The 24,380-nt window shown below is 47.7% G+C and overlaps 1 protein-coding gene across 1 annotated transcript in view; it reads left to right on the forward strand.

Moving 5' to 3' along the window:
* Positions 1-2,498: 2,498 nt before the first annotated feature.
* The window catches only part of TUB (tubby bipartite transcription factor), a 66,854-nt gene continuing 44,972 nt past the window's right edge, over positions 2,499-24,380 (forward strand). The window contains 3 exon segments of the mRNA XM_027563197.1: positions 2,499-2,555; positions 2,558-2,670; positions 3,194-3,241. Coding sequence (XP_027418998.1) covers positions 2,514-2,555; positions 2,558-2,670; positions 3,194-3,241 — 203 coding nt within the window. The 5' untranslated portion in view covers positions 2,499-2,513.

The following is a 24,380-nucleotide window of genomic DNA, read 5'->3' on the forward strand; positions in this document are numbered from 1 at the left end:
CCCAGCCTGGCAGTTGGTCACCCCATGCCTGCTCTGCCACTTACTGGGCAAGTCACTCCCCCTCTGAGCCTCGGTTTCCTCTCCTGGGAAGGAATCAAGAACAGCGCCCTCCTTTCAGGGTTGTGCTCACCAGTAAAAGAGCTAATATATATAAAAGAGGTCAGAATTGGCCAAGTCCTGAGATGGATGTTGTGTGGGGCCCTGCTGGACAGAAGGAGAATCACAGGGAAGTGTGTGTCTGGGCTTAAAGGGAAGAAGTAATTGCTGACTGCAGGTGGAGGGACTGCTCTGGAAAGAATGAGCACCCTGATGCTGGCAGCATGCATGGAGGTTTTATAATCCCATGTTGGTCAGCTTAGCTTCCAAAGGGCTTCCGGCCCCAGGAGGTGTGACCCTTGAGGGATGCAGTCTATCCAGCCCCGAGGTTCCGTGACTGCTTTTGTCCGTCCTTCCCCAGTCCTCTCCTGGGGGGTTGTGCCGCTGGGCCCCACGGCCAGCCATAAAGTGAGAATGGCCTCCTTGGGGAAAGCCAACTTCACTTACAGTTGATAAGGTTTTTTCTGGTCCACATTCCTATGGACCAGTATATAAACCTGAGAGCTTGGGCAGAAAGGGGACCACGAGGGACGCTGTGCTTGAGAAAGTACAGCAAAGTGCAGCAAAGCCTGAGCCTCAGCTTTGAGATGCCCTTTGACTCTGGCTGCAAAGTTCCATTCTGCCCGAATCAGGACAGAAGACTCTGAAAGAAGCTCCTGGGATGTGGAGGGATGTGGTTTCTGGTTCCAGGTGGCCACACACGTATACTCACCCTCCTGGAAGTTGCTACGTGCAGCATGTCTGCACTCTGCATTTGTGCTGCCTTCCTGCACTGGCTTCGGAGCTTTGAGGCATGTGTCAAAGTGGAGAGAACAGCAGACTGAGAGCTGGGGAGCGCAGTTCTGACCCCTCCTCCCACTGAGCCATCAGTGACACAAAGGGCAGGGTATGAGATGCCTTCTCAGTTGACAATCTGTGTTCTATTCTCTGGGGGCCATTAGAGTTGATAGAATGGGCTCATCTTTGTACTTTCCTCCCGGGCCACTCACAGTCTCCCCACAAGTGTTTCTCTGTCTGTTTGGCAGACGTGGGGGCCAAGGGCTCTGGGATCCCATCAGGGTAGGGTCAGAAGTGCCTGGTTTTGCAACTAGGCATCATTTCCTGCTCAGGAATTTGAAGTTAAAGTCCCACTATTCCTAATTACTATTCTAAGCTCTCATTGAAAATCTGAGTATAATTTTTACAAGAGTGTGGCTGAGGATGGATAAGAAAGGGAACAACTCGAGCTGACGGTGACGTGAGCAGGAGGCAAAGAGAAGCCTGGGAGCAGAGGAGGTTAGAGGGGCTGGCAGAGGAAATCAGCTTAGATTCTGCCTTGAGGCAGAACAGGGTGCTTCTGAGGGGTTTAAGCAGGGTCAGGAGGCATGATCAGATTTGCATTTAGAATGCTCACTCTGGTGCCAGTTGGAGGATGGATTTGAGAGAAGTAAGTTGGAAGCAGACACCATCCTGATGCCGAGATCTGGGCAACAGATGAGGAGGCCCTACAGAGGATAGGGGTCCAGGCAAGAGGGAATGGGGAGCTGAGTGATGCTGGGTCAGTAACCTCAGAAGGGCTTGATGGTTGTCTGCATTGGTTGAGGAATGTGGACTGGGAAAAGAGGAAGCGACAACAGCACCTGGGGGGCTGGATGTGTCACTCACAGAGATAGAATATATAGAACAAGTGTTCAGAGCCACAGGAAGTCCCAAGCTGTGTACCTCAGTGTGAGGTTTTGCAGGACATCCAGGGGTATGTGTCCAGAGAGCAAGTAGATGAAAGGGTCTGGAGCTTAGGAGGAGGTGAACCCATGATGCAGGCATGGATGTTCTCTATGGCAGGGCTGTGGGACTTGAAGCCCTGTGAGGGGCTAAGATCACTCTGTACACTCTAGGTGGGGTGAGAGGACAAGAGGCTGAGGACACAGATTAGGAAACCTAGATCCCCCATCAGTTCCTCAAAGGCACACTGTGTGTGTCCCCCAGCACAGGGCCTGCCACTGACCCCTAGGCCAGGGCTGACCACAGAGAGGACATCAGTGCATGTGTCTGACTGTGGTTCCCCCAGATGAGGTCTTCGTCCTTAATGTACCTGGATCTGCCAGGGTTGCCATAGTAACCACAAATGTAGGGATACATGGTCTCTGTGTTGTCATGGAAACAAACACTTGCGTGTCCCTCAGTGGCACAGCTACGGAGAACTTGAGGATTCAGTCTGCTCTGAAGGGTTTGGGAGGGAGACTGTGACCAGCAGAGAGGGTTTCCATATCCTAATGAATCAGTGATGGCAGCTGTTAGCCTGACTGTTGCCACGGTGAGGAGAAAGACACCCAGGTGACTAGCTTTAGTACTGAGCTGGTGAGACAAAGCATTGCAACGGGCTTTCTGTGCAGCCTGGACAGGACCAGACCTCAAACTCACCCCACCCTCTGGCAGCCATGGGGACAAGGACCTCTTTGCTTTCTCTTTGGGTTTGCACCCTTTTGCCAAGACAGGGATTTTGTTCCCAGGAGGCACTCCCCGGCCCATGGGATCTCAGCATTCAAAGCAACACAGGAAACCTGGGCCCCTGAAACGGGGCCACCGAAGAGATCGGTAAGCTCTCAACACCCTCTCCTTTAGCCCATGGACCCCAACCCTGTGTCCACGGCACCCGCCATGACTTCCTCCCTTTGCAGTCCCAAGGCCCTCCCTTCCCCCACCACACGGGGTCCCATGGCTCTTCCCTCCCAAAATCTCAGGCTCTGGACAGGTCAATGGGGACCTTTGCGCCTCTGCTCACCCAAATCTCAGGGGAATCCTCCACCACGGGAGTGAGGCCCCTGCTCCTGGCTGCTCCACGCTCCTGCCCTCTGCCTCCACCCAGCCCCTGTGCTCCATTCCCCTGGCTTTGGTCATTATCGCCCTCCTTGTGAGCTGCCTGCCTGCTGTCCCGGGCCCCACAGAGCCAGCACCTGCCGGAAGTCCCTCCAGCTGATCCCACTTAACTCCCACCGGAAGCAGCTGGGACTGACGCCCTGGAGGAGGCCTTGATGAGCACACGGTCTGGCCAGGCCAGGGGCAGGAATGACAAGGTGAGGTACAAGGCCGTGGAGTCACCCCTGCTTTTTGTCCTCAGGAGAACAACCAGGAGGAAGTACTGGAAGGAAGGAAGGGAGATCGCTCGGTGAGCTGGCAGGGGAGGAGGGAGCACTGGCTGGGGAAAGGCCCCCACAGAAGCCTGTGCGGGGAGGGTGTGGGCAGGGGAGGGCACCTCTGCGGCCATGGACCCCATACGTGCTGGGCTACGTGCGTGGGAAATGAAGTCCGGAGGGAGGTGTGACCCCGAAGTGAAGTGTGCCCTCTCTGTGGCTGTTGTGGGCTTGGTTTGGTCCTCCTGGCCCTTCCTGTGGTCCTTTTGCCAAACTTCAGCCTGGTGATGCTGCTGAGAGGGCCTAGAGTTCTGGGCTCCACTCCCCAGCCTGTCCTGGGTCACTTGGCCAGGCGTTCCCAGACCCACACTCTCCCTGCCCTAGGCTGCCATCCCCAAGGCCTGTCTTCATAGTCCAGAGATGGGTCTTTTCTAGGACTCTTGACCAGAGCCTCCTCTGTGCCTTACTGATGGCAGGGTCCCTGGGATATATTTCCTGGCCCAGAGGACAGGCAGGAAGAGCTGCCTATGAAGGAGGGAGCTTGCCTCATAGGTGAGACCAGATGTGGGATCCTCTTCCCAGGTGCGATGTGGCTGCCGAGGGTTCCCAGAACCTGCAGAACGCATCAGGTCTTCCAGGGACCAGGCCAGAGACATAGGGGGGCATTTGGGGCTCTGGTTTGTGCCCTCTGGCATGTTGGTCCTGGGTTTCTGATGAGGTCTCTGGTGAGCTGTCCTCAAAGAGGAGCTCTGTGGAGAACCATGTGTCTATGGCCCTCTGTTCTTCTCTGCACATGGCCTAAAACCAGGTTGGCTTTTTAGCCTAAAGAAAATCTCCTGAAGAGAAAGATGGGAGGCAGGGGAGGAGACGTGGTGTATCCCTTGAGCCTACTTCAGAGGCTTCTGGGGAGGAGGAGGGGTGTAAGGATTGAACCCCAGGGGGCAGACTCTGCTGTATGACGCAAATGAGGCTCGAGGACTTCAGCTCATTTGTCTTCTGCAGCTGATGCAATTTGAGTGATGTGAGCTGATGAGGCCCCCTCTGGCACCCACCACCCATACACTGTCAAGGACACAAGAACCTCTGAGATCACCCTTTGATTAACAGCAAAACAAAGGCCTCAGGGTAGGGTCACACTGCAAGTTGACAGCAGAGTCAGGATTTGAACCCAGGCGCCCTGCTCATGGCTCTTTCTCTGCAGTGCAGGCCTGGGAGCCACTTCACTGTGTAGGAGTCAAGGGGCCTGTTAGGAGTGAGTGGTCCTTTGGTTATGACCTTTCCTCCTGTGCATGGAGGCCCTGAGCTTACTGTGGGCTATATGTCCACAGTGATGCCTGGCTGGCAGGGACTCCTGGCCATACCAGGTATGACTCTTTCTGGGGTTGGGTGCCTTGCTACTTTACCCAGGACCTCCTCCCACCGCCGCTACTCTGGCTCTTCTGTGTTGAAAGGCTCTGCCAGTATCCCTTTAAAGCTGTGTTATTCAAGATGGTGCCAACAAGCATGACATTTTGCTCCCAGTAGCCAGTCCTGTATGGGCTCGCGGGGTGGCGAGTAGATGGACGAGGGAGCCAGGCAGCCTCAGTAGTAAGGCTGATAATTGATGATAAAGCTTGATGGTCTAGCCGTGGAAGGACATAGCCAGAATAAAGGAATCTTGTCACAGCGTTTTTATTGCAGGTTCTCCCAGTCATCCTGGGAGCTTCCAAGTCCCCGAGGACATTCCTGCATACCCTAGCCTCGGAGTTTTTTGTTTTCCTCAACTCACTGACTGTCACCTTTACTTTAGGCACCCATTACTGGGATCTTATCATCACGTGAAACTGTTCCAGCTCCAAAGTCTCAGTCTCTCTGTACCTCCTGGGCATTGTCTCCCTTGGCTGCACTATCAGTTCACAGAGACCTTCAGGCTCCTGCCTCCTAGTGTTTTTCCTGACCCTGAATCAACCCTTGTTCCTATCCAGTCTGGATGCTATGACCTTGCTTCAGCTGTTTACCAGTCACCACCTGGCCCTTAGTCTCCCACACCGCCCCTAGAACATGGTAACTGACTGCCTTCTTTAGTCCTGACTTACAAGGAAGGGGGGCGGGTGGGAATCCCTTCATGAATGAACACTAGTCCAAACTCACGGTCCATAGCCTCACCTGAGCTCCCAGCAGTCCTCCGGCCTCGGCCACTGCAATGCCCCCTCAGCTGTTTCTAAGCTCTCACATAATCCCTCTATACCACAGTTTCCCCCCTCATTCCTAGCAGGCCACACGGGCTCTCTCTTTATAAAGAAAATCTGCCAGGAAGACATTTCTTTTCTTTTTTTTAAACTTTTTATTTCATATTGGCATATAGCTGATTAACAATGTTGTGATAATTTCAGGTGAACACAAAGGGACTCAGCCATACATATACCTGGATCCATTCTGCCTGCCTCCCACCCCACCCCCAGGAAGAAATTTGTTTAACCCCGCTCTGGGCAGCATTCCTGCATCCATTCCTATCCACGCCTCTGGCCCCCATCACACTGAGAGATGGGTGTTCCTCTTCCAGTTAGCCTCTCCACAAGAGATCTGGGGACCCTCCACCTTGCCTCTCCATCCAAGTTCCCCGCTCTGTTGCTTATTCCTTCTCTCCTCTGCATCTTCATTGGCCCCACTCCTCTCCTGGCTCCTTCATTTGTAACTCAGTTAAGAAATGAAACAAGTACTTTGACTTTATAGCCTCTTCTCTCTCCTGCCCTCTCAGCCAAGCCTATTAAAATCAAAGTCAGTGTTTATTATCTCCACTTCCCCACCTGCTGCTGATTAATCTGCTACAACCTGGCTTCTGCCCCCATTTCACCACCGGAGCTTCTCATCCTGTGTCTCCAGTGGGTCTTGCTATAAATCCCCCTGAAGCCTTTCCATGCCTAGTTGACCTCTCAGCTGCATTTGATAGAACGGAACGTGCTCTGCCTTTAGAAGCTCTCTTCCTTGCATGCCATGACCACACACACTCCTTTTCTGCCTGCCATCCTGATAAATATTTCTCAGTTTTCTTCATGAGATTTCCTTCTGTTCATCCTGGAAATGCTGATGTGGTCCAGGAGTCTGTCCTGGTCTCTTTTCTCCCATAAACTTGTTCCTGGTGGTCTCATGGATTACCCTGGCTTCAGCCTCATCTCTCACTGATGACTAGAGCTGCTCTTCACACCTTTCTCCTTAATTTTACTTTTTCGTTCTATAAGTTTTTGCTTCATGTGTATTGAAGCTTTCTTTATAGGTACATAAACATTTAAGATTGCTATGTCCTCTCAAGAACTTAACCCCTTCATCAGTAAGAAATGTCCTTCTTTATCGATGGCAGTACTTGTTCTGAAGTTCCATTGGTCTGATGCTAATCTAGTCACCCCAGCTTTCTGTTGACTAGTGTTTGCATGGTGTATCATTTTCCATCCTTTTACTTTTAACCCTCTGACTTTAAAGCGGGTTTTTTTTTTAGGAATTACATCATTGTGTCATTTTTGTCCAGTCTGATAAATCTGACTTTTTAATTGGAATATTTAGAACATTTACATTCACTGTTACCATAATATGGTTGAATTTAAATCCACCGTCTTGCTCTCAGTGTTCTATTTGTCACACTTGTTCTTTTTTCTTCTCCTACTTTCTTTGAGATTGGATGTCTCTCATGATTCAATTTTATCTCTATTCTTAGCTTATTAGTTGTAACACATTTTTGTTCGTTTTTCTTAGTGGTTGCTCTGTTGTTGTCCAGTCACTCAGTCGTGTCTGACTCTTTGCAACCCCATGGACTGCAGCACGCCAGACCTCCCTGTCCTCTGTCTCCCGGAGTTTCTCACACTTGTGTTCATTGAGTCAGTGATGCTATCCAACCATCTCATCCTCTGTCTCCCCCTTCTCCTCCTGACTTCAGTCTTTCCCAGCATCAGGGGCTTTTCCAGTGAGTTGGCTCTTTGCGTCAGGTGGCCAAAGTATTGGAGTTTCAACTTCAGCACCAATGAATTCCAATGAGTATTCAGGGTGGATCTCCTTTAGGATTGACTGGTTTGATCTCTTGCTATCCAAGAGACTCTCAGGAGTCTTCTCCAGCACCACAATTTGAAAGCATCAGTTCTTCAGTGCTCAGCCTTCCTTTATGGTCCAACTCTCACATCCCTAAGTGGCTACTGGAAAAAGCTTAACTTTGATTAAACTGACCTTTGTCGGCAAAGTGATATCTCGCTTTTTAATATCCTGTCTAGGTTTGTCGTAGCTTTCCTTCAAAGGAGAAAGCTTTCTCTAGAGTTTACAATATACACCTTATACTTGTCATAAGTGAAGTGAAGTCGCTCAGTCGTGTCCGACTCTTTGTGACCCCATGGACTGTAGCCTACCAGGCTCCTCCGTCCATGGGGTTTTCTAGGCAAGGGTACTGGAGTGGGGTGCCATTGCCTTCTTTTGTCATAGTCTACCTTAAAATGTTACAGTACTTCATGAATATCATAAGAAACTTGCTACAGTATACTTTAGGTCCCCTTTCTTGTCTTTTGGGCTGCTGTTGTCATGCATTTTGCTTTTACTTATAAACCCAACTATCAGTTTATTATATTTGCTTTAAACAGTGAATTATCTTTAAAAAACAACTTCTGGGGGATATAACTTACATACCGTATAATTCACCTGTTTATAGTGTACAATTCAATGTGTTTTAAGTTGTGCAACCAACACTACAATCAATTTTAGAACATTTCCGTTTACCCCATCTCCCCAGAAAACTCATGCCCGTTAGTAGTCGTTCCTCTTCCCTCTAGCCACACACAACTAGCCTTTCCCCTAGCCTTGCACAACTGCTGATTTACCTTCTGTCTTTGTAGATTTGCCTATTGGGGATATTTCATATAAATGGAATCATAAGTGGCCTTTTGTGACTGGCTTCTTTCAAACATATCACAGTGTGTTCAAGGTTCATCCGTGTCGTATCATGTCTCAATACTGCATTTCTTTTCATTGCCAAATGCTATTCTGTTATCTGGATTTACTACATTTGTTTATCCATTCATTGGTTGATGGACATTCACATTTTTCCACTTTTTAGCTATTATGAATGATGCTGCTGTGAATATTTGCAGACATGCTTCATTTCTCTTGGGTGCATGCCTAGAAGTAGAACTTCTGGAAGACTATATGTTCCACCTTTTGAGCAACTGCCAGGCTATTTTCCAAAGTGGCTGGACCAATTCACATTCCCACCAGCGGTGTATGTATAAGAGATATAGTTTCTCCACTTTCTTGCCAATACATGTTTTAGCTGTGGTATTGACTAAATAATCATCCTAGTGAGTCTAAAGTGGTATCTCATTGTGGTTTTGACTTATCTCTCCCTAATGACTAATAATGAGTGATAATGTGCCCATAGGCCATTTGTGTGTCTTCCTTGGAAAAATGCCTATTAAAATCCTTTGCTCATTTCTAAATGGACTATTTGTCTTGTTACTGAGTTGTAAACCTTTTTGCATTTTAGATGAAAATCCTTAATCAGATAATGATTTGCAAATATTTTATGTCATTCTTCGGGTTGCTTTTCACTTTATTAATGGTGCCTTTACAACACAAAAGTTTTGAATTTTGATGAAGTCTAATTTATCTGTTGTTTTGTTGTTGTTGCTTGTGCTTTTGGCGTCGTATCTAATTGCTTAATATAAGGTCACAAAGATTTATGTTTTCCTCTGAGAATTTTATAGTTTTAGCTCTTACACTAAGGTCTTTCATTAATTTTGAGTTAGTTTTTGTATATAGTGTGCGGTAGAGGGGTCCCAGGTTTTTCTCATTTTGGATATTTAGTTTTTCCCAGTATCATGTGCTGAAAAACACTAATTTTTCTGCTATTGAGCAGTCTTGGCATCCTTGCCAAAAATCAACTGACTGTAAATGTGAGTTTATTTCTGGACTCTCAGTTCTACTGTGTTGATTTATGAGTCTGACCTTATACAGTCTCGATTACTGTGGTTTCATAGTAAGTTTTGAAATTAGGAAGTATGAGCTCTCCAAATTTGTCTTTTTTCAAAATTGTTTTGGCTCTGTGCTGGGTCCCTTGAATTTCTGTATGAACTTTAGGACCAACTTGTTAATTTCTGAAAAGAAACCAGCTGGTATTTTGATTGGGGATTGTGTTGAATTTGTAGGTCAATTTGAGGAGTATTGCTATCTTAACAACACTGAATCTTCTGATCCATAAACACAGGATATCTTTAATTTATTTAGGTCTTCTTTAATCTCTTTGAAAGAAGTTTGTGGTTTTCAATGAACAATCTATACTTGTTTTTAAAAAATTCATTCTTAACTATTTTTGATGCTTTTGTAAATTGAGTAATTCTTAATTTCATTTTTTGGATTGTTCACTGTAAGTGTATAGAAGTGTTACAAATTTTGTATATTGGTCTTATATCCTGCAAATTTGCTGAACTTGTTTATTAGTTCTAATGGTTTTTAGTAGATCCCTTAGATTTTCTTTATATAAAGTCATGTCATCTATCAATAGAGATAATTTTACTTCTTCCTTTCTAATCTGGAGCCTTTATTTCATTTTCTTGCCTATTCATCTTGGCTAGAACCTCCAGTACAGTGTTGAATAGATTTGTTTTGATCCTATTGGGAATGCATTCAGCCTTTTACTTTTATGTATGATGTTAGTTTTGGTTTTCATAAGATGCTCCTTGTCAGATTGAGGAAATCCTCTGCCGTTTTTTTCTTTGTTCCTGTTTGCAGTATCTGCCCCCCCCCCCTCCCCCACATCCATTTTTCTGGCTGCTTATAGGATTTTCTCTTTATCCTTGGCTTTCAATAGTTTGATTATGAAGTATCTTGGTATAGTCTTTTTCATGTTCTGCTTGAGGTCTTACTACCATGCTGTGTAGCTCTGCTAAGAACGTCCCATTCTCTCATCCATTTAAAAAATGGTTTATATACTTTACTGCTGTTCGATTACAAGCTCCATGAAGGCAGGAGCTATGTCTGTTTTTTTTTCACTGTCTGTCCTCAGCCTATAGTGCATGTACACAGTAAGCACTCAATAAACGTTGACTGGACAATAATAACCAAAATTTCCTGAGAACTTACACAGTGCTAAGCCATTTACATATATTAACTCATAAAAAGTTGCAACTACCCTATGAGGTAGGTACTGTTGTCATTCACAATAAGAGGTGAAGACACTGGGACACAGTGGTTAAGTAAATTGGTCTAGGTCACATTGTCATATAAGTAGTGAGGCAAGCTTTCAAAGGGGTGTGCCCTTAATCACTGAATGAATGAATGAATATTTTGATATATAGTGTCTACAAAAGGGGACCACAATAGGGAAAGGTGTAGTTCCTAAAACAATCATCAGAACCTCAGACTTCCCATAATTTTGAGTATCCATACACAATGTTAAATAATGTCGCTCTATATTATATATGTATAACATTAAATATTCAATTAAATGTAATAATTCTGTAAGTATTAAGTGTTAAGTAATGCTCACATATAGTATATATCATCACTATTAACATCATGATCTTACTGCCTGACAGGGTTTGTGTTAAGTGTTTTATATAAATTGCTTTATTTAATATTCACAATTCAGTGAAATTGGTGTTAGAATCCCTGTGGTATATCTAAGGCTCAGAAAGGTCAAGCCCAAGGTCACAGAGCTTATCACAAAGCCAGATTTGAGCCCCTGGCTATTTGACGCCGTATCTGTGCTCTTAAGGCCTTTGCTGTACTCCCCTCTCCAGCCTGGCTGAAGCAGGGGCTGTCTTGGGCTTGCCAAGCTCTCGCTGTTCCAGGAAACTCCCAAATCCCAGGGCTTGGTCCCCACTTCACAGCACTATCCAAGGGGAATACCTGTGCCCCAGGCAGTTCATCCCAGCCCCTGTCCAGTAGGGAGAGATGACACTTCGTCAGTTCAGACACTGTGGTGGGTCGTCCTAGTCCCTTAGAACCTGAGGGGTGCCATATTGGAACCCATCCTAGACCAACTAAATCAGAACCTCAGGGAGGAGGTACAGGAATCTGAATTTTTAAACAGCTCCCCAGGTGACTTTGATGTCTAGACTGATTTGGGAACCACTAGCCCAGGCTCAGGAAAGAGGAAATAGATACTCCTTAGGAAAAGAAGTGGGGGTTCTTTCCCAGACCAACTTTACACTACCTTTTAGAAATAGTGGCCTCATGTGGTGTGAACATATATTGGAAAATAATATTAGAAAACCTTGTAGTAAATTTGGAATACATAAAACAATATAAAGAAGAAACATAAGATTACCTATAATCCTAACACCTAGAGGCAAGTCCTGTTAACATTTTGATTTATTTCTCTTTTTAAACTTTTTTTTAAAGTGTATATTCGTACACATAAAAATGCACAACTATTAGGGACACAGCTTATAATGAATTTTCACAGCTGAACACAGTTATGTTAACAAAACCCAGACCAAGGAACAAAACATCAAGAGCACTCAAGAAACTCCCTTTGAACTCCTTTCTGGTAACTTCTCCCTCCAAAGTAATTAACAGTGAAAGTCACTCAGTCGTGTCTGACTCTGCGATCCCATGGACTATACAGTTCATGGAATTCTCCAGGCCAGAATACTAGAGTGGGTAGCCTTTCCCTTCTCCAGGGGATCTTCCCAACCCAGGGATCGAACCTAGGTCTCCTGCATTGCAGGTGGGTTCTTTACCAGTTGAACCACCAGGGAAGCTCAAAGCAGTTAAACCGAGTTCTAACATTACTAGTTAATTTTGCCTATTGTTGTTCAGTCATCAAGTTGTGTCTGACTCCTTGCGACCCCATGGACTGTAGCACACCAGGCCTCCTTGTCCCTCATCCGCAGTTTGCTCAAACTCATGTCCATTGGATCAGTAATGCAATCCAATAATCTCATCCTCTGTTGCTCTCTTCTCCTTCTGCCTTCAATTTTTCCCAGCATCTGTATTCTTGCCGTGAGAACCCCATTAATTGTATAATTTTGCCTATGATTGATATTTAAATAAATGGATAATTTCTTATCTCCTCTTTGAGTCTGGCTTATTTTGCTGATGTTATATTTGTGAGCTTCTTCTGTGTTAAGAATGTATTTTGTTGCTAAGTCACTTCAGTCGTGTCCGACTCTTCGACCCTATAGATGGCAGCCCACCAGGCTCCCCCGTCCCTGGGATTCTCCAGGCAAGAACACTGGAGTGGGTTGCCATTTCCTTCTCCAGTGCATGAAAGTGAAAAGTGAAAGGGAAATCGCTCAGTTGTGTCCGACTCTTCGTGACCCCATGGACTGTAGCCCACCAGGCTCCTCCGTCCGTGGGATTTTCCAGGCAAGAGTACTGGAGTGGGGTGCCATCGCCTTCTCTAGTAGTTCATTTATTGCTTCTGTATAGTATTTGTGTGACTGTAGCACGGTTTATATGTCCATTTTAATGTTGATGGCATTTAGGGAGTTGAAAGCGTTTGGCAACTGTGACTAGGGCTGTTATGAACTTCTTGTACCTTTCTCTTGCCGCACATGTGTTTGCACGTCTGTGAAGTATGTACCTAGGCGTGGAATTGCTGAGTTTTACATTCAGCTCTAGCAGATACTGCCCAAGTTTTCCAAAATGGCGCTACAAATGCACCTTTGCCAGCAGTATATGAGTTCTGCTTGTGCCACATCCTCACCAAATCTGTCTTTTATTTTAGCCATCCCGGTGAGTGCATAGTGTGTGACATTGGGGTTTTCCTTTGCATTTCCTTGGTAAATACTGAAGTTGAGCATCTTTTCCTTCATGGTTTTTGGTTTTGGGGGCTGCAATATGCAGCTTATGGGATCTTAATTCCCTGACCAGGGGTTGAATCTGGGCCCATAGCAATGAAAGCACTGTGTCCTAACCACTGGACCATCAGGGAATCCCCACCCTTCATGTATTTCTTTTTAATCTTTTACTCTGTGTTCACCTCTGGCAACCCTTAGTTCATTTAAAAAGAAAAACAGAAAAAGATAGACACCCCAAACCATAAAACAAAAGAAAAATCTGATAAAGTTAAATAAAAACCAGAGTAAAGTACTATGTTGTTTTCCCCTTCAGTGAAGTCTGTCAATTAAAAATAAACACTGTCTGACTTTCAGACCTTAAAGGAAATATATGCTTTGCTGTTGTTACATCTCTTAGCTCTTTCTTCCTGTGCTTCTCTCAACCACTTAATTTTCACTTGCTTTACTGGCAGCATTTGTATCTTTGGGAGTGGGGGATGCAATTTTATAAACTTTGCACTAATATTCTTCAAAGAAAAGCTATTGTGACAAAGGAGAAACTTAAATTCAGGCTGAGAGAGGGAAGCCTTGCGTAGCCAATGCCCAGAACAAGTTACTGTCATTCCCCTGGGAACAGTAGAAGCTTTGCAGAGTGAAGTAGAAGTCAAACTGTGGACACAGCAGAGCAAATTCTAGAAATAAGGTTGTTTTGTGTTGCTATGCAGAAATTGTTTGTTAATTGAAAAATGGATTTAAGTTTTCTTTAGATGCTTTAGGGGGAAAAATCTTCCTGGGCATTATCTGAAAAAATATACAGATTGAATTTATCCACAAGACAATTATATATGTTCGTGTGTGCAGATATCCTTTTCACAAAGTTGTGTAGACTAACATCTAAAGTTTTCTTGTAGCATGTCTTCCCATATCATTTAACACTTAAAACTTTTAGTGTCTCTAGAATAGCTTTTTTAATAGACTTACTGAAACTTATTTAATCACTCTCCTGTTTTGGTTATTTCAATAGTTTCTAAATTCTCAATGATGAACGTCCTTATTGTAAATTTCCATGCTCACTTAGATTACTTTCTTAGAATAGCTTCAGAGAAGCGAAATTAATGGCTCAGAGTGAATGTCTTTAACGGTCTCTGATACATCAGTGTGAGACATTTCTTATGGAAAGAGCATCATTCAGAAATATATGACAGTAGATGACCCGCCACCCCCTTGGATGTCCACCAGCTTTGCACTCGCTTCAGTCACAGTGTCTCTTGCCATATGAGAAGACTGCTGTTTCAAACCTTGTAAAATCTGTTTGGCTTCTGGATTTAGGAACTTGCTTAGAGCAGCTCCTCTACTCTCTACACATGATTAGAACACTATTGTCTAATATTTTTTCCTTGTAGAAATGTTTTCCTTTTTACATAAACCTTAGTCCATCTGTTATTTTTTTTTATGTCTGATATGAAGTAGGGATACACTATTTTCCCCCAGATAGCAAATTGATCTCTAAACCATTTGGCAAATAGTACAACATTTATTCAGTCTTTTGAAAGGCCATCTTTATCATAAACCAATTTCCTCTATGGACGTGGGTCTCTTTCCACACTGCATCAGTCTGTTTGGTCATTCTCTAGCCAGTACCATTATTTTGGTTATTTCAGAGTTTTAATACAGTTTGAGAACTGGTATGACAAGTCCCTTCTTATTATTGTTCTTTTATAAATTTTTCTTGGATATCTTGGGGATATTGGCTTATTTTTTCCAGTTGACTTTTGGGATATATTTGTTCAATTAAAAAAATTCGACTGCATTTGTGATTAGAATGGCATCAAACCTATATATTCATTTGTAGACATGAATACCAAAATTATAATACCAGACAGGAACAGAGGATTCATCTCCTTAAATCAGGAGTGTTTGTATAGGTAAGATTTCTTGTGTTTTTTTAGAATTTTAGTATGTTTTCATGTATATGTGAGACATTTCTTATGAAGTTTTCATGGATATGTGAATAGGCTAGAATATCTTGTTTTATATTTATAACTAGATGTTTCTGATATGTAAGATAATTATGTAAGTCAGTGTGTCAGAACTGGAGTAGGTGTGTCAGAACTGAAGGATCAGGGTGTAGCCTCATCCTCACTGAGCCCAGGGGACCCTGAGGCCTGAGGGGTAGGGTCTTGCCTCTGGTCATAAGGTGAATCTGGAGCCCAGGAGTAGATTCCCAGTCTGTGTCCCCTAGAAACCTCCTAAGTTAGATGGAGAGAAGGGCTCATTGTAACTCAGTAATCAGGGAGCCAACTACTGTTGCCATGGAAACCTAGAGGCTTCATCTTCTGGGACGACCAGGATGTAGAGTCTAGAGAGAACAGACTGCATTAGGATGGGACCAGTCTAGGGTGTGTGTCTGCGTGTGTGTGTGTGTGTGTGCGTGTGTGTGTGTGTGTGTATGTATGTATGAGAGAGAGGGGTGGGGAGAGAGAAAGGGAGGGAAACACTTTTTAAAGAGAGACGTACCCACTTCATCATTGTCTACTAAGGTCTGGTGCCGTACTCTAGGTTGACACTGGGTGGTGCTGTAAGAAGGGGTGTCCAAAGCTGCTCTTAGAGTGAGCTGGAAGCACTCTAGGCAGAAGTGCTAGCATCTACCCATCATAGGACCTGGAGTCCAGCTGGCATCTGCTGGACACTGGTTCTTCCTCCCTCAAGGCCCAAAGGGAGGCCCCCACCCAGGCCACACAGACCCTGGGATGACGACAGAAGAGACTGACCTCTCACCCCAAGACTCATCTCCATTGATAATGGGCCAGGTGGCAAGGACAGTGCTGGAGTTCACAGGGTATGGTCAGGAGAAGTGGACAGGGCCTGACCTTCAGATGGAGCTCAGGGTTGGGACAGCCAAGGCCAGCATGTGATTCTTTCACAGCCTCAGTCTGGCAAGACTCAGGAAGGGGAGGCCCGTGAGTCCTGTGAGCATCTGTGGAGTTTGTAGCTGGGAGTCCTTCCCTGCTCGCCTTGCCGCCTGCTCCTGCCCACCTGGGTCCTGAGCCTCCTGCCTTCTGATCCCTCCCCGCCAGCCCAGGAGAGCCTGAGCCCAGAACTAACTGCCCCTGAGCAAGGGCCACAGGCCCCAGGGAGGCTTTCCCCAGGCAGGCACGGGATGAGTTTCTGGAAGCAGGTGGGGTGTCTTCATTTGGGAGGTGAGGTGCTGGGGAGAGAGGAAGGAGGTGGGCTGCTACAGCCACCCGTGGTGCCCGAGGCTGGGTCTAAAGGACCCAGAAGTGTTGAGCGAGCAGCGCTTGTCCATCCCTTCCCTGTCCCACCTCGTCCCTGTGCCCCAAGGAGGCCTGACCTCCAGGAATGGAGCTGTGATCCCAGGGAGGCTCCCTCCAGCTTTCCCACCCCTTGATGTCAGGGTCACCCTCATGATTGACCCAGGAGGTGGGCTTAGAGTTCTGGCAGGGGTTGGGGGGAGTCTCCTGCCTTGAAATGTGGGGGTGATATGAGGATGCCTGAAGTATGAGCTCTGTGTGTGGGGTGGCCGGTGTAAGTGCCTGTGCTAAGTGATCATGAAAAGAGATGAGGCAGGTGATGGTGTACATGTGTGCATGGTGTGTGTGTGTGTGTGTGCGGTGGGGAAGGAAGTGTGTGTGGTGTGTCTGGAACGGTGGAGGTATGTGATGAGCTAGTATGGTATCCATTGATGTGTGAAATGCCTTGAGTGGGAAGCTGACAGGTCTTTGTTGGAGGGTATGCGCGTATGAAGTACGTGAAGGAATTTCAAGTACATATGCGTGTGTGGGTATTGTGTGTGACAGTTGGGTGTATGGATAGTGTGAAATAGAGCTGGAGGCAAAGTATGTTTGTGGAGTGTCCGAGGTGGCGTGTGGGAGGCAGCTGTACACGTGTGAGCCTGACTGTGCCAGAAGAGCTGGCATGTTAGTATATGTGGCTTGGGAGGGGGAGGGCCACATGTGGATCCAGATTGCATGCATGCATGGTGTGTCCATTAGTGTGTGTCGGAGAAGTAACGAAAATGAACTAGCATGTGAGAATGCGGAGAGTGCGTGAAGAAGGGACAGGCATTGGTGGCCATGGTCTTCCTTCTCCAAGTTGGGGAACCTGAAGCTCAGTAGGGAAATAAGCATGGCCCTATGCCTAGCAGCTCACAACCCAGACTTTTGAGGGTTGAGAGGAGACTGGCCCCTCTGGTGGCCTGGTGCTGGTGGGTTATGGCCGGTCATGTTCAGTCCCTTAGGGTTATTGTCCTGGAGCTGGCTCCCACACTCCATGAGGATCAATTGTGCAATAAAGAAAAAGTTTTGTAAGCCAGCTGCTAAATATAGCTGTTGTTGCTAAGTCCCTTCAGTCGTGTCCGACTCTGTGTGACCCCATAGACGGCAGCCCACCAGGCCCCCCCATCCCTGGGATTCTCCAGGCAAGAACACTGGAGTGGGTTGCCATTTCCTTCTCCAATGCATGAAAGTGAAAAGTGAAAGGGAAGTCGCTCAGTCGTGTCCGACTCTTAGCGACCCCATGGACTGCAGCCCACCAGGCTCCTCTGTCCGTGGGATTTTCCAGGCAAGAGTACTGGAGTGGGGTGCCATTGCCTTTTCCGAATATAGCTGTTATTGAAACTTAAATAATATAAATGTAAAGTTAAATTATGTTTTTTAAAAAAAGGTGATAAATACTCAAAACTCCCCACTTTGTAAGTTTTTTTCCAACGCTGGACTGCATCTTCAGTCCAGCCACTCTTACGGCTGGTCTTGTTGTGAGGCACTGCCTTGCATCTGTTCCTCACTCCACATTCAATCATGTCTCAATGCAAGGATTCCTTCCCCAGAAGTCAACAGATGCTACAAGTTAAGACTTGATTTTTGCTTTTGTTGATGGTCTAGACTTCAGAAAGGGACGGAAAACAGTTTTATGAATGCAGATCAGATTTTCAAGTTTGAAATGTCTGTGGCTGCTTCATTGTCAACAGCACTAACTATTGAACAATTTTTTTTTTTTTAAGAATTCAAAAGCTGTTTACCAATTCAGCAAAGAAGCCACTCAAATCACTGGTGAATGGCTGACGTTTTGACACGTCTTTGTTGTTTCACTTTCATCTTACTTTTTAAACAAAATCATCAACCAACATGTGCATCAGAACTATACCATCTGCCACTGTAATCATAGGTTGGCTCCAGCTAAAGGGGAAAGCAGAAATCAACGAATGCGAACACAGGTATACCTGTGGCGGATTCATTTTGATATTTGGCAAAACTAATACAATATTGTAAAGTTTAAAAATAAAATTAAAAAAAAAGAAATCAATGAATGCATTAATTGGGGGACAATCAACTGGCTATATGGAATTTTTATTTGTAAATTATGTGCTGTACATCCTTTATATCAGCAAAATTTATGATAAACTTATGTATGTAGGCATGCAGACATTTTCTGGAGACCCGGGTGTTAAGCATCACTGGAGCTCTCAGTAGGTCCTACCCCCTCCACACACGTCTCCCTTATGGCACACGGGATGAGGGGAAGAGTGCAGGTGCAACCTCAGAGACACTGGGAGCTGCTTCTCAGATTTCCAGACAAGCTGGAGCAGCTCACCAGCTCAGCTGTGACCTCCTCCTGCTCCTGGGCTTTGGGGCTCACCTGGTAGCCCCATTTATTCAGCAATAGCTACCCAAGCCCCTTCTCTGCCAGGTGCTGGGCATTCCCAAGGAAGAGGAGGACATGGTCCCTGCCTACATGGAACTTACAGCCCAGAGGAGGAGACACCCAGTCCCAGCTAGCCACCCCCTTGAGAGCATAGGGCAGAAAGGAGACCCCTCACCCAGCTGGAGAAGGAGGGAAGCCGGGACAAGAGCAGCTGGCCTGATACAGACGCTTCTCAGTACTGGGTGCACAGTACCCATGGGCTCTCTGTTAAACAGGCAGAGACTCTTTCAGTAGGTCTGGGCAATCTGGTGCCCAGGAGTCTGCAGTGTGCTTGGGTGTGGCATGACCCTCAGGCTACACTTGGAGAAGTCTTGATCTGGGGAGAGAAGAGGGTGCATGCAGAGGCAGAGGGATGAGAAAGATGAAGTCATGCTGGGAAATCTGGAATGAGACTTGATGGGGGCAGAGGAGGGGAGAGGGGGCTGGAGCAAAGTGGAGGTGGGCCAGCCTGGAGGGGAGGGCGGGGAGAAGCAGGAGGCAGAGGGAGCCGCTCACATAGCCTCACAAGGGGTTTGGATTCTGTCCTTCGGAATGAGGGGCTGTTGAAAGATCCTGGTTAGCAGAGAGGCGACTTGCTCAGGTTGACTTTGGAAAAGTATGGTGCCCTTAGAGCTGGCAGGACTGGAGGTCCTGGATTCTGGAAGGAGGCTGGAGTCACGTGAGGCCTAAACCCAGAAAGAGGCATGGGGGACAGAGGAGAGGGACCTATAGGAGGGCCTTGAAGGTTGAACTCACAGGGCTAGGTGAAAGACAGATGAGTTAGGGTGGCATCTATGTGTTTGGGGGTGAATGGGTAGATGGCAGGGCCATTCATGGTGCCAGAAAACACAGGAGGAGGAGCAGGTCTGGAGTGAGATGAATTCAGTTTTGAACCTGGAGAGCTGGGGTGCTTCTGGAGGGACCCCAAGACACTTGGAGCTCAGGGGAACCTGCAGGATATAGATTTGGAGCCCCAGAAGGTAGATGGGGGCCTGGGGTGGGATTGGAGAGGTTCCCTGGGAGAACACACAATGAGAAGAGCCTCAGAACAGGTCCAGAACAGAACAAATCCAGTCCTGAAGGGCCAGGAGCTCAGGTGCCTGACTTGGCCTTATTTCTGGAAGAGGTGGCCCAGACTCCGGTCCCTCCATTCAAGAGAGCCAGAGAGGGGGCTGGAGGAGGCTAGAGTAGTTCAGAACCATGGGCGGGCAGCTGCCTTCCACAAGAGCAGGAGGTCACAGCACTTAGGAGTCTCAGGGTCTCAGTTCTAGCTCCAGTCCTGGTTCTGCTGCCAACTTGCTGTATGACCTTTGACAAATCACTACCCACTCTGGGCCTCAGCTTCTTTATTTGAAAGTGGGAAGGTTGGACCAGACCAGTGGTTTTCACATGACATTTGAAGCCCCAGAGTCACCCAGAACTAACTCTAGGGCATCCTTGGAGTGGGAGGGAGAGGCTGAGGGTGAGGCACTCCAGCCCCTGGCCTCCCCCCGCTTCGTCCAGAGCCACCAGAGCTTTTATAGTCTCTGCGTTGGTTTCCACCTGGAACCACTGGGTCAGAGAATCCCAAGTCTGTGAAGCCTTATCCACACAGACACTGTGGAGACTGAAGGGTAATAAAACACGATGAGGAAACGAAATAGCCTCACTCAGATACTGTGTGAGCCTTGATGCCTGTTGTCCCATGTAGCGCAATTGTGGTCATGCCCATGCTTACCCAAGACTCTGCGTGGCTGTGGGCAATTTCAGCAGCTCAGCTTGCTCCCTCCTCCTGGCTGGTGGGTCACCAGCCTCAACCATCAGTGCCCCACCTCCATAGGGGTCTGTGTGACACCAGCCCTTCCCCACAGTTTCTGCGGACAACACAGTGTGAGGTTGGTTGTGAAGCGCCAAAGGGATTCTCTGAACAGGATGGAGAACACTTGGGTTCTTCCTAAAGTCTGGTCTCCATGATGATGCCCACTGAGTGCTGGAGACCTCCACTGGTTAAGACTTCCCCACCTCACCCAGCTGTCCCCCAATGCCCCTCAAAGCTAGGCACTGTCAGCAAACTGGAGGGAGGCTGGGCCTAGACCTGTGTGCAGGAGGGAGATGAGTGGAGACAGGAGCAGAAATGGCCTTAACAGTGCCCCCTAGGGAAAACCCAGACCCTTCAAACCTGTTTGCGCTCACAACCCAAGAAGCCCATGCCTGGCTTCCCTCTCTCCAGGCAGGGCCCCTGAGCTGTGGAAGGCCCCTGCCCACACCCTGGCTCTGGGATCCTGCCATGAGGTGGTCATCTGGGAGGGGCCAGCATTCATGCCTGTTTGCCCCTTGTTTCTTCAGCCCAAGTTCATGGCCCAGCATGTACCGCCCTCCCATTGCTGGGAAGGTGGTACTGCCCCTGCCCCTACCTCCTAAGGCATCCAGATGGCCCAGACCAGGCCACATTGGACCCCAGGATCCCAGGCTTGAAGGCTGTGCCTTTGGGGAGTTCCAGGGTCCCCAGGTCTCTTGCTACCTTGGGAACAGTTTGGAGGGAGAGCTCAGCAGAAGTGGCCTCCTCCCTGTCACCCTCTCAGTGTCCTAGCTAGGGCTCAGAAGCTTGCTCCAGGACCCCTGGGATGAGCCCCCCACCCCTCCCTTTTCCCTCCCCTGCTTTCTCGGTTCCCAGGACCATGGAGGCCACTTCAGCAGTTGTCATTTGGCAGGGTGGTTGGATGGAGGTGGGGTGACGACTCTTGGTGTTTCTGACAACAGGCTGGGGGACTCAAGCACCAATGTGAAGCTGAAGAGAGTCGTGGAGACAGGGGGCAGTGAGACCGAGTCTGCCCAGGCCACGCCCGTGGCCGGGGTGTGGCCCTGGGCCTGGGGAGGGTCACTGTTTGAGAGGAGGACGCAGCTTTATAAAATGACTCCGTAAGTATGGACTGGGTGGGTGGGGCCGTAGGCCCCTCTGCCCCACCCTGGGATGTGGGAGTGGACCAGGAGCAGCTGCAGCTGCTATGGGGCAACCCAGATAGCTGGGGGGCTGCCAGTGTCAGGGATGTGCAATGCTGGGGCCAAGGCAGGGGGTGGGGAACTAGTCTGTGGACAGCTAAGGAGCCTAGTTCCCATTTCAGGGGCCTGTGGAGGACCTTCTGAGATGTCCTAGGCTACTGCGCTAGGGCTTTCCCTTGAGGGTCGTGTGGAGGTGGGGAGGTTATGGTCTCTGCCGTGACTGCTGACTGCAAGCTGGCCTTTGGTCCAGATAAGAGCCACGAGAACCCAGGAGCCCAGGAAGACAGGCCCGTGACTTCTTTCTTAGGCATGAGAGGCGCTAGGACAGTGATTTGCCTCATACAGGCCTGTGGAGAGTTTATACATGTTCCCAGGCCTTTTATACATGTTCCCAGGCCCCACTCCCACAGAGTATTGGTTGGGGCCCAGGAGTCTAGTTCTTGAAAGCCCCTCAGGTGATTCTGATGGAGCTCTGTGGCTGGGTGAGGACTCATACACGGGCCCAGTCCTACCATAGGCAGGCCCCTGCCCACAGTGCCACCCGTAGATACTCAGGCTTTGACTCTTGGAGACGTTCTGGTCACCCAGAATCTCACGTGAAGGGTGGAAGACCTCTTCGGGAGCCTCTTCCTGAGGCCCAGAGGAGAAAGAATGGTGCATATGGTGGGCCCGTGAGGGAGAAAGACTGAGGAAGAGAAGGATGAAGCCTGAAAGAATGGGGCTCCTGCACCTGAGTGTCCGGGGCCTCGCGCCCAGGCTTGTGGTCCTCATAGCCTGCTCAGGGCCCAGGGCACCCAGGTCCACACCAGCCCCCGCACTGCCCCCATCCCCAGCCTGACTCCCCCGCCCCATCCGGTCCCGTGAGCCTGACTCCTTCAGCAGAGAAACTGGAGAATAGAGGTTCGAGAGAGCTTGTCTTGGAAGGCGAGCATGCCCGAGGATCATTATGGAATTTTGTCAGTAGAGTTCAATTTTAGTATTTTTAATGTCTTTTGGAAAATGACCTTTAAAAGCTCTCCTGATTAACGTGAAGGTTACTGACTTCACTGAATCAAGGTGAAAGTAACACAAAGTAACTAACTGGATGTTTGCATGGTAGAGCTGGAGTCTGAGGTGCTGTGAGCTAGGTCGCCTCCCATCTGGCCTGCCCAGGGCTGCACCTTCATTTCCCTGACCCCAGGCACGTCCACACCTCCTGGCTGCGGAGCCTCTGAGCTGCTCACCCGACCCAGTTTGCTGAGTCACTTCCCAAGGGCTGAACCTTTGGGCCCTTTCCAATTTCTTGCTATTATAAATATCACTGCTATGAATATCTCTGTACAAATTACTTTCTTAGTATTTTACTGGGAAGCAATCCCTGAGCGGAATCACTGGGTCAAAGGATGTGCACAATTTTATAGTTCTTGTCACATATTACTAGATAGTTCTCTGGAAATATTGAACCCGTTTACCATGATGCCTATTATGTGTGGCCAGTCTACACAGCCCTCCAGTAGTAAGATTCATTGTTTTTATTTGTTTGGAGATGTTTTGTTTTTTATTTTTAAAATTTATTGAAGTATAGAGTTCATTTACAATGTTGTATTATTTTCTGCTGTACCACAGAGTGATTCAGTTTTATGTACAAATATATATATTCTTTGTCATATTCTTTTCCATTATGGTCTGTTGCAAGATATTGAACATAGTTCCCTGTGTATACAGTAGGCCCATGATGTTTATCCATTCTGTGTGTGATAGTTTGCATCTGCTAATCCCAGATTCCCACACCATTCCTCCCCCACCCTCCCTCCTCCACGAGTTTGTTTTATTTTGATTTGATTTTTCCTGTCTTGCCATATTGGCTAGGAGCCATGCAGTAAAGTTGTTCCCATATGTATTCCCGAAATTATCAGTGGAGCTGAGCATTCTCTGAAGGACCCTAAGAACCTGATAGGCAGGGATTATGGTGGGATCAGTCCTGAGTCAAAGAGTTAGACTAGGGCTGAGAAATGGAAAATGCTGGTTTTCTAGACTTCGTCTTTCTGCCCCTCGCGGTAGGGCACCGGGATCCCAGTTCCACCTGCTCTGGGACTGAGCCATAGCTGCCTGCCCCAGCTGTGGCCTTCTGGCTGCCTAGATTACCACGTTGTGCTTGTGGCTGTGGTCCTGGGGTTAAACTCTGCTTGGGCTTTGTGGTCTACCTGCCTGTTGTTTGATCTCAACCACCCCTGGGGAGCTACACCAGGAGTTTGTCCACTGCCTATCAAGCCAGGGCTTTGACTGTGGCCCGCAAGGCCATCTGGGTAAGGCCAGGAACATTTGTAAGCTTTGGGCTGCCGTGCCTTGGCTGGGCTTCAGGCTTGCTGAGTTTGGGACAGTCTTAGGGAGCCTTGACCCACATCAGAGTCTAGCACTGTGGCCTGCACATGTCAGGAGGGCTCGCCAGTGACGTAAGGGGCTCTCAAGACAGAGACAGTGAGGTTCGAGGGCATAAAACCCGGTGATGGCAACTGGGTGCTGTGGTCGTTGTGGGCAGGGCCACGGGACACCCTGGGATCTCAGAGGGAACAGGCCTGAGTGAGGGAGGAGAATAAGTCCAGGCAGACCTGACTGGTGGGCAGTGGAAACTAGAGTGTGAGGCTGGCAGTCACAATGTCGAAGTACTGAGAAAATTTGAGAACGCAGTCACACGTGGACATTCAAGGGTGTCCTGGGTAGGATGGAGTTACGGGACCGTTTGTGAGCCAAGCGCATCTGGGAGTTCCTGTACCAAGGGCCT

Source organism: Bos indicus x Bos taurus, chromosome 15 (genome assembly GCF_003369695.1).
Source record: "Bos indicus x Bos taurus breed Angus x Brahman F1 hybrid chromosome 15, Bos_hybrid_MaternalHap_v2.0, whole genome shotgun sequence".
In the NCBI taxonomy this organism is placed as follows: domain Eukaryota; kingdom Metazoa; phylum Chordata; class Mammalia; order Artiodactyla; family Bovidae; genus Bos; species Bos indicus x Bos taurus.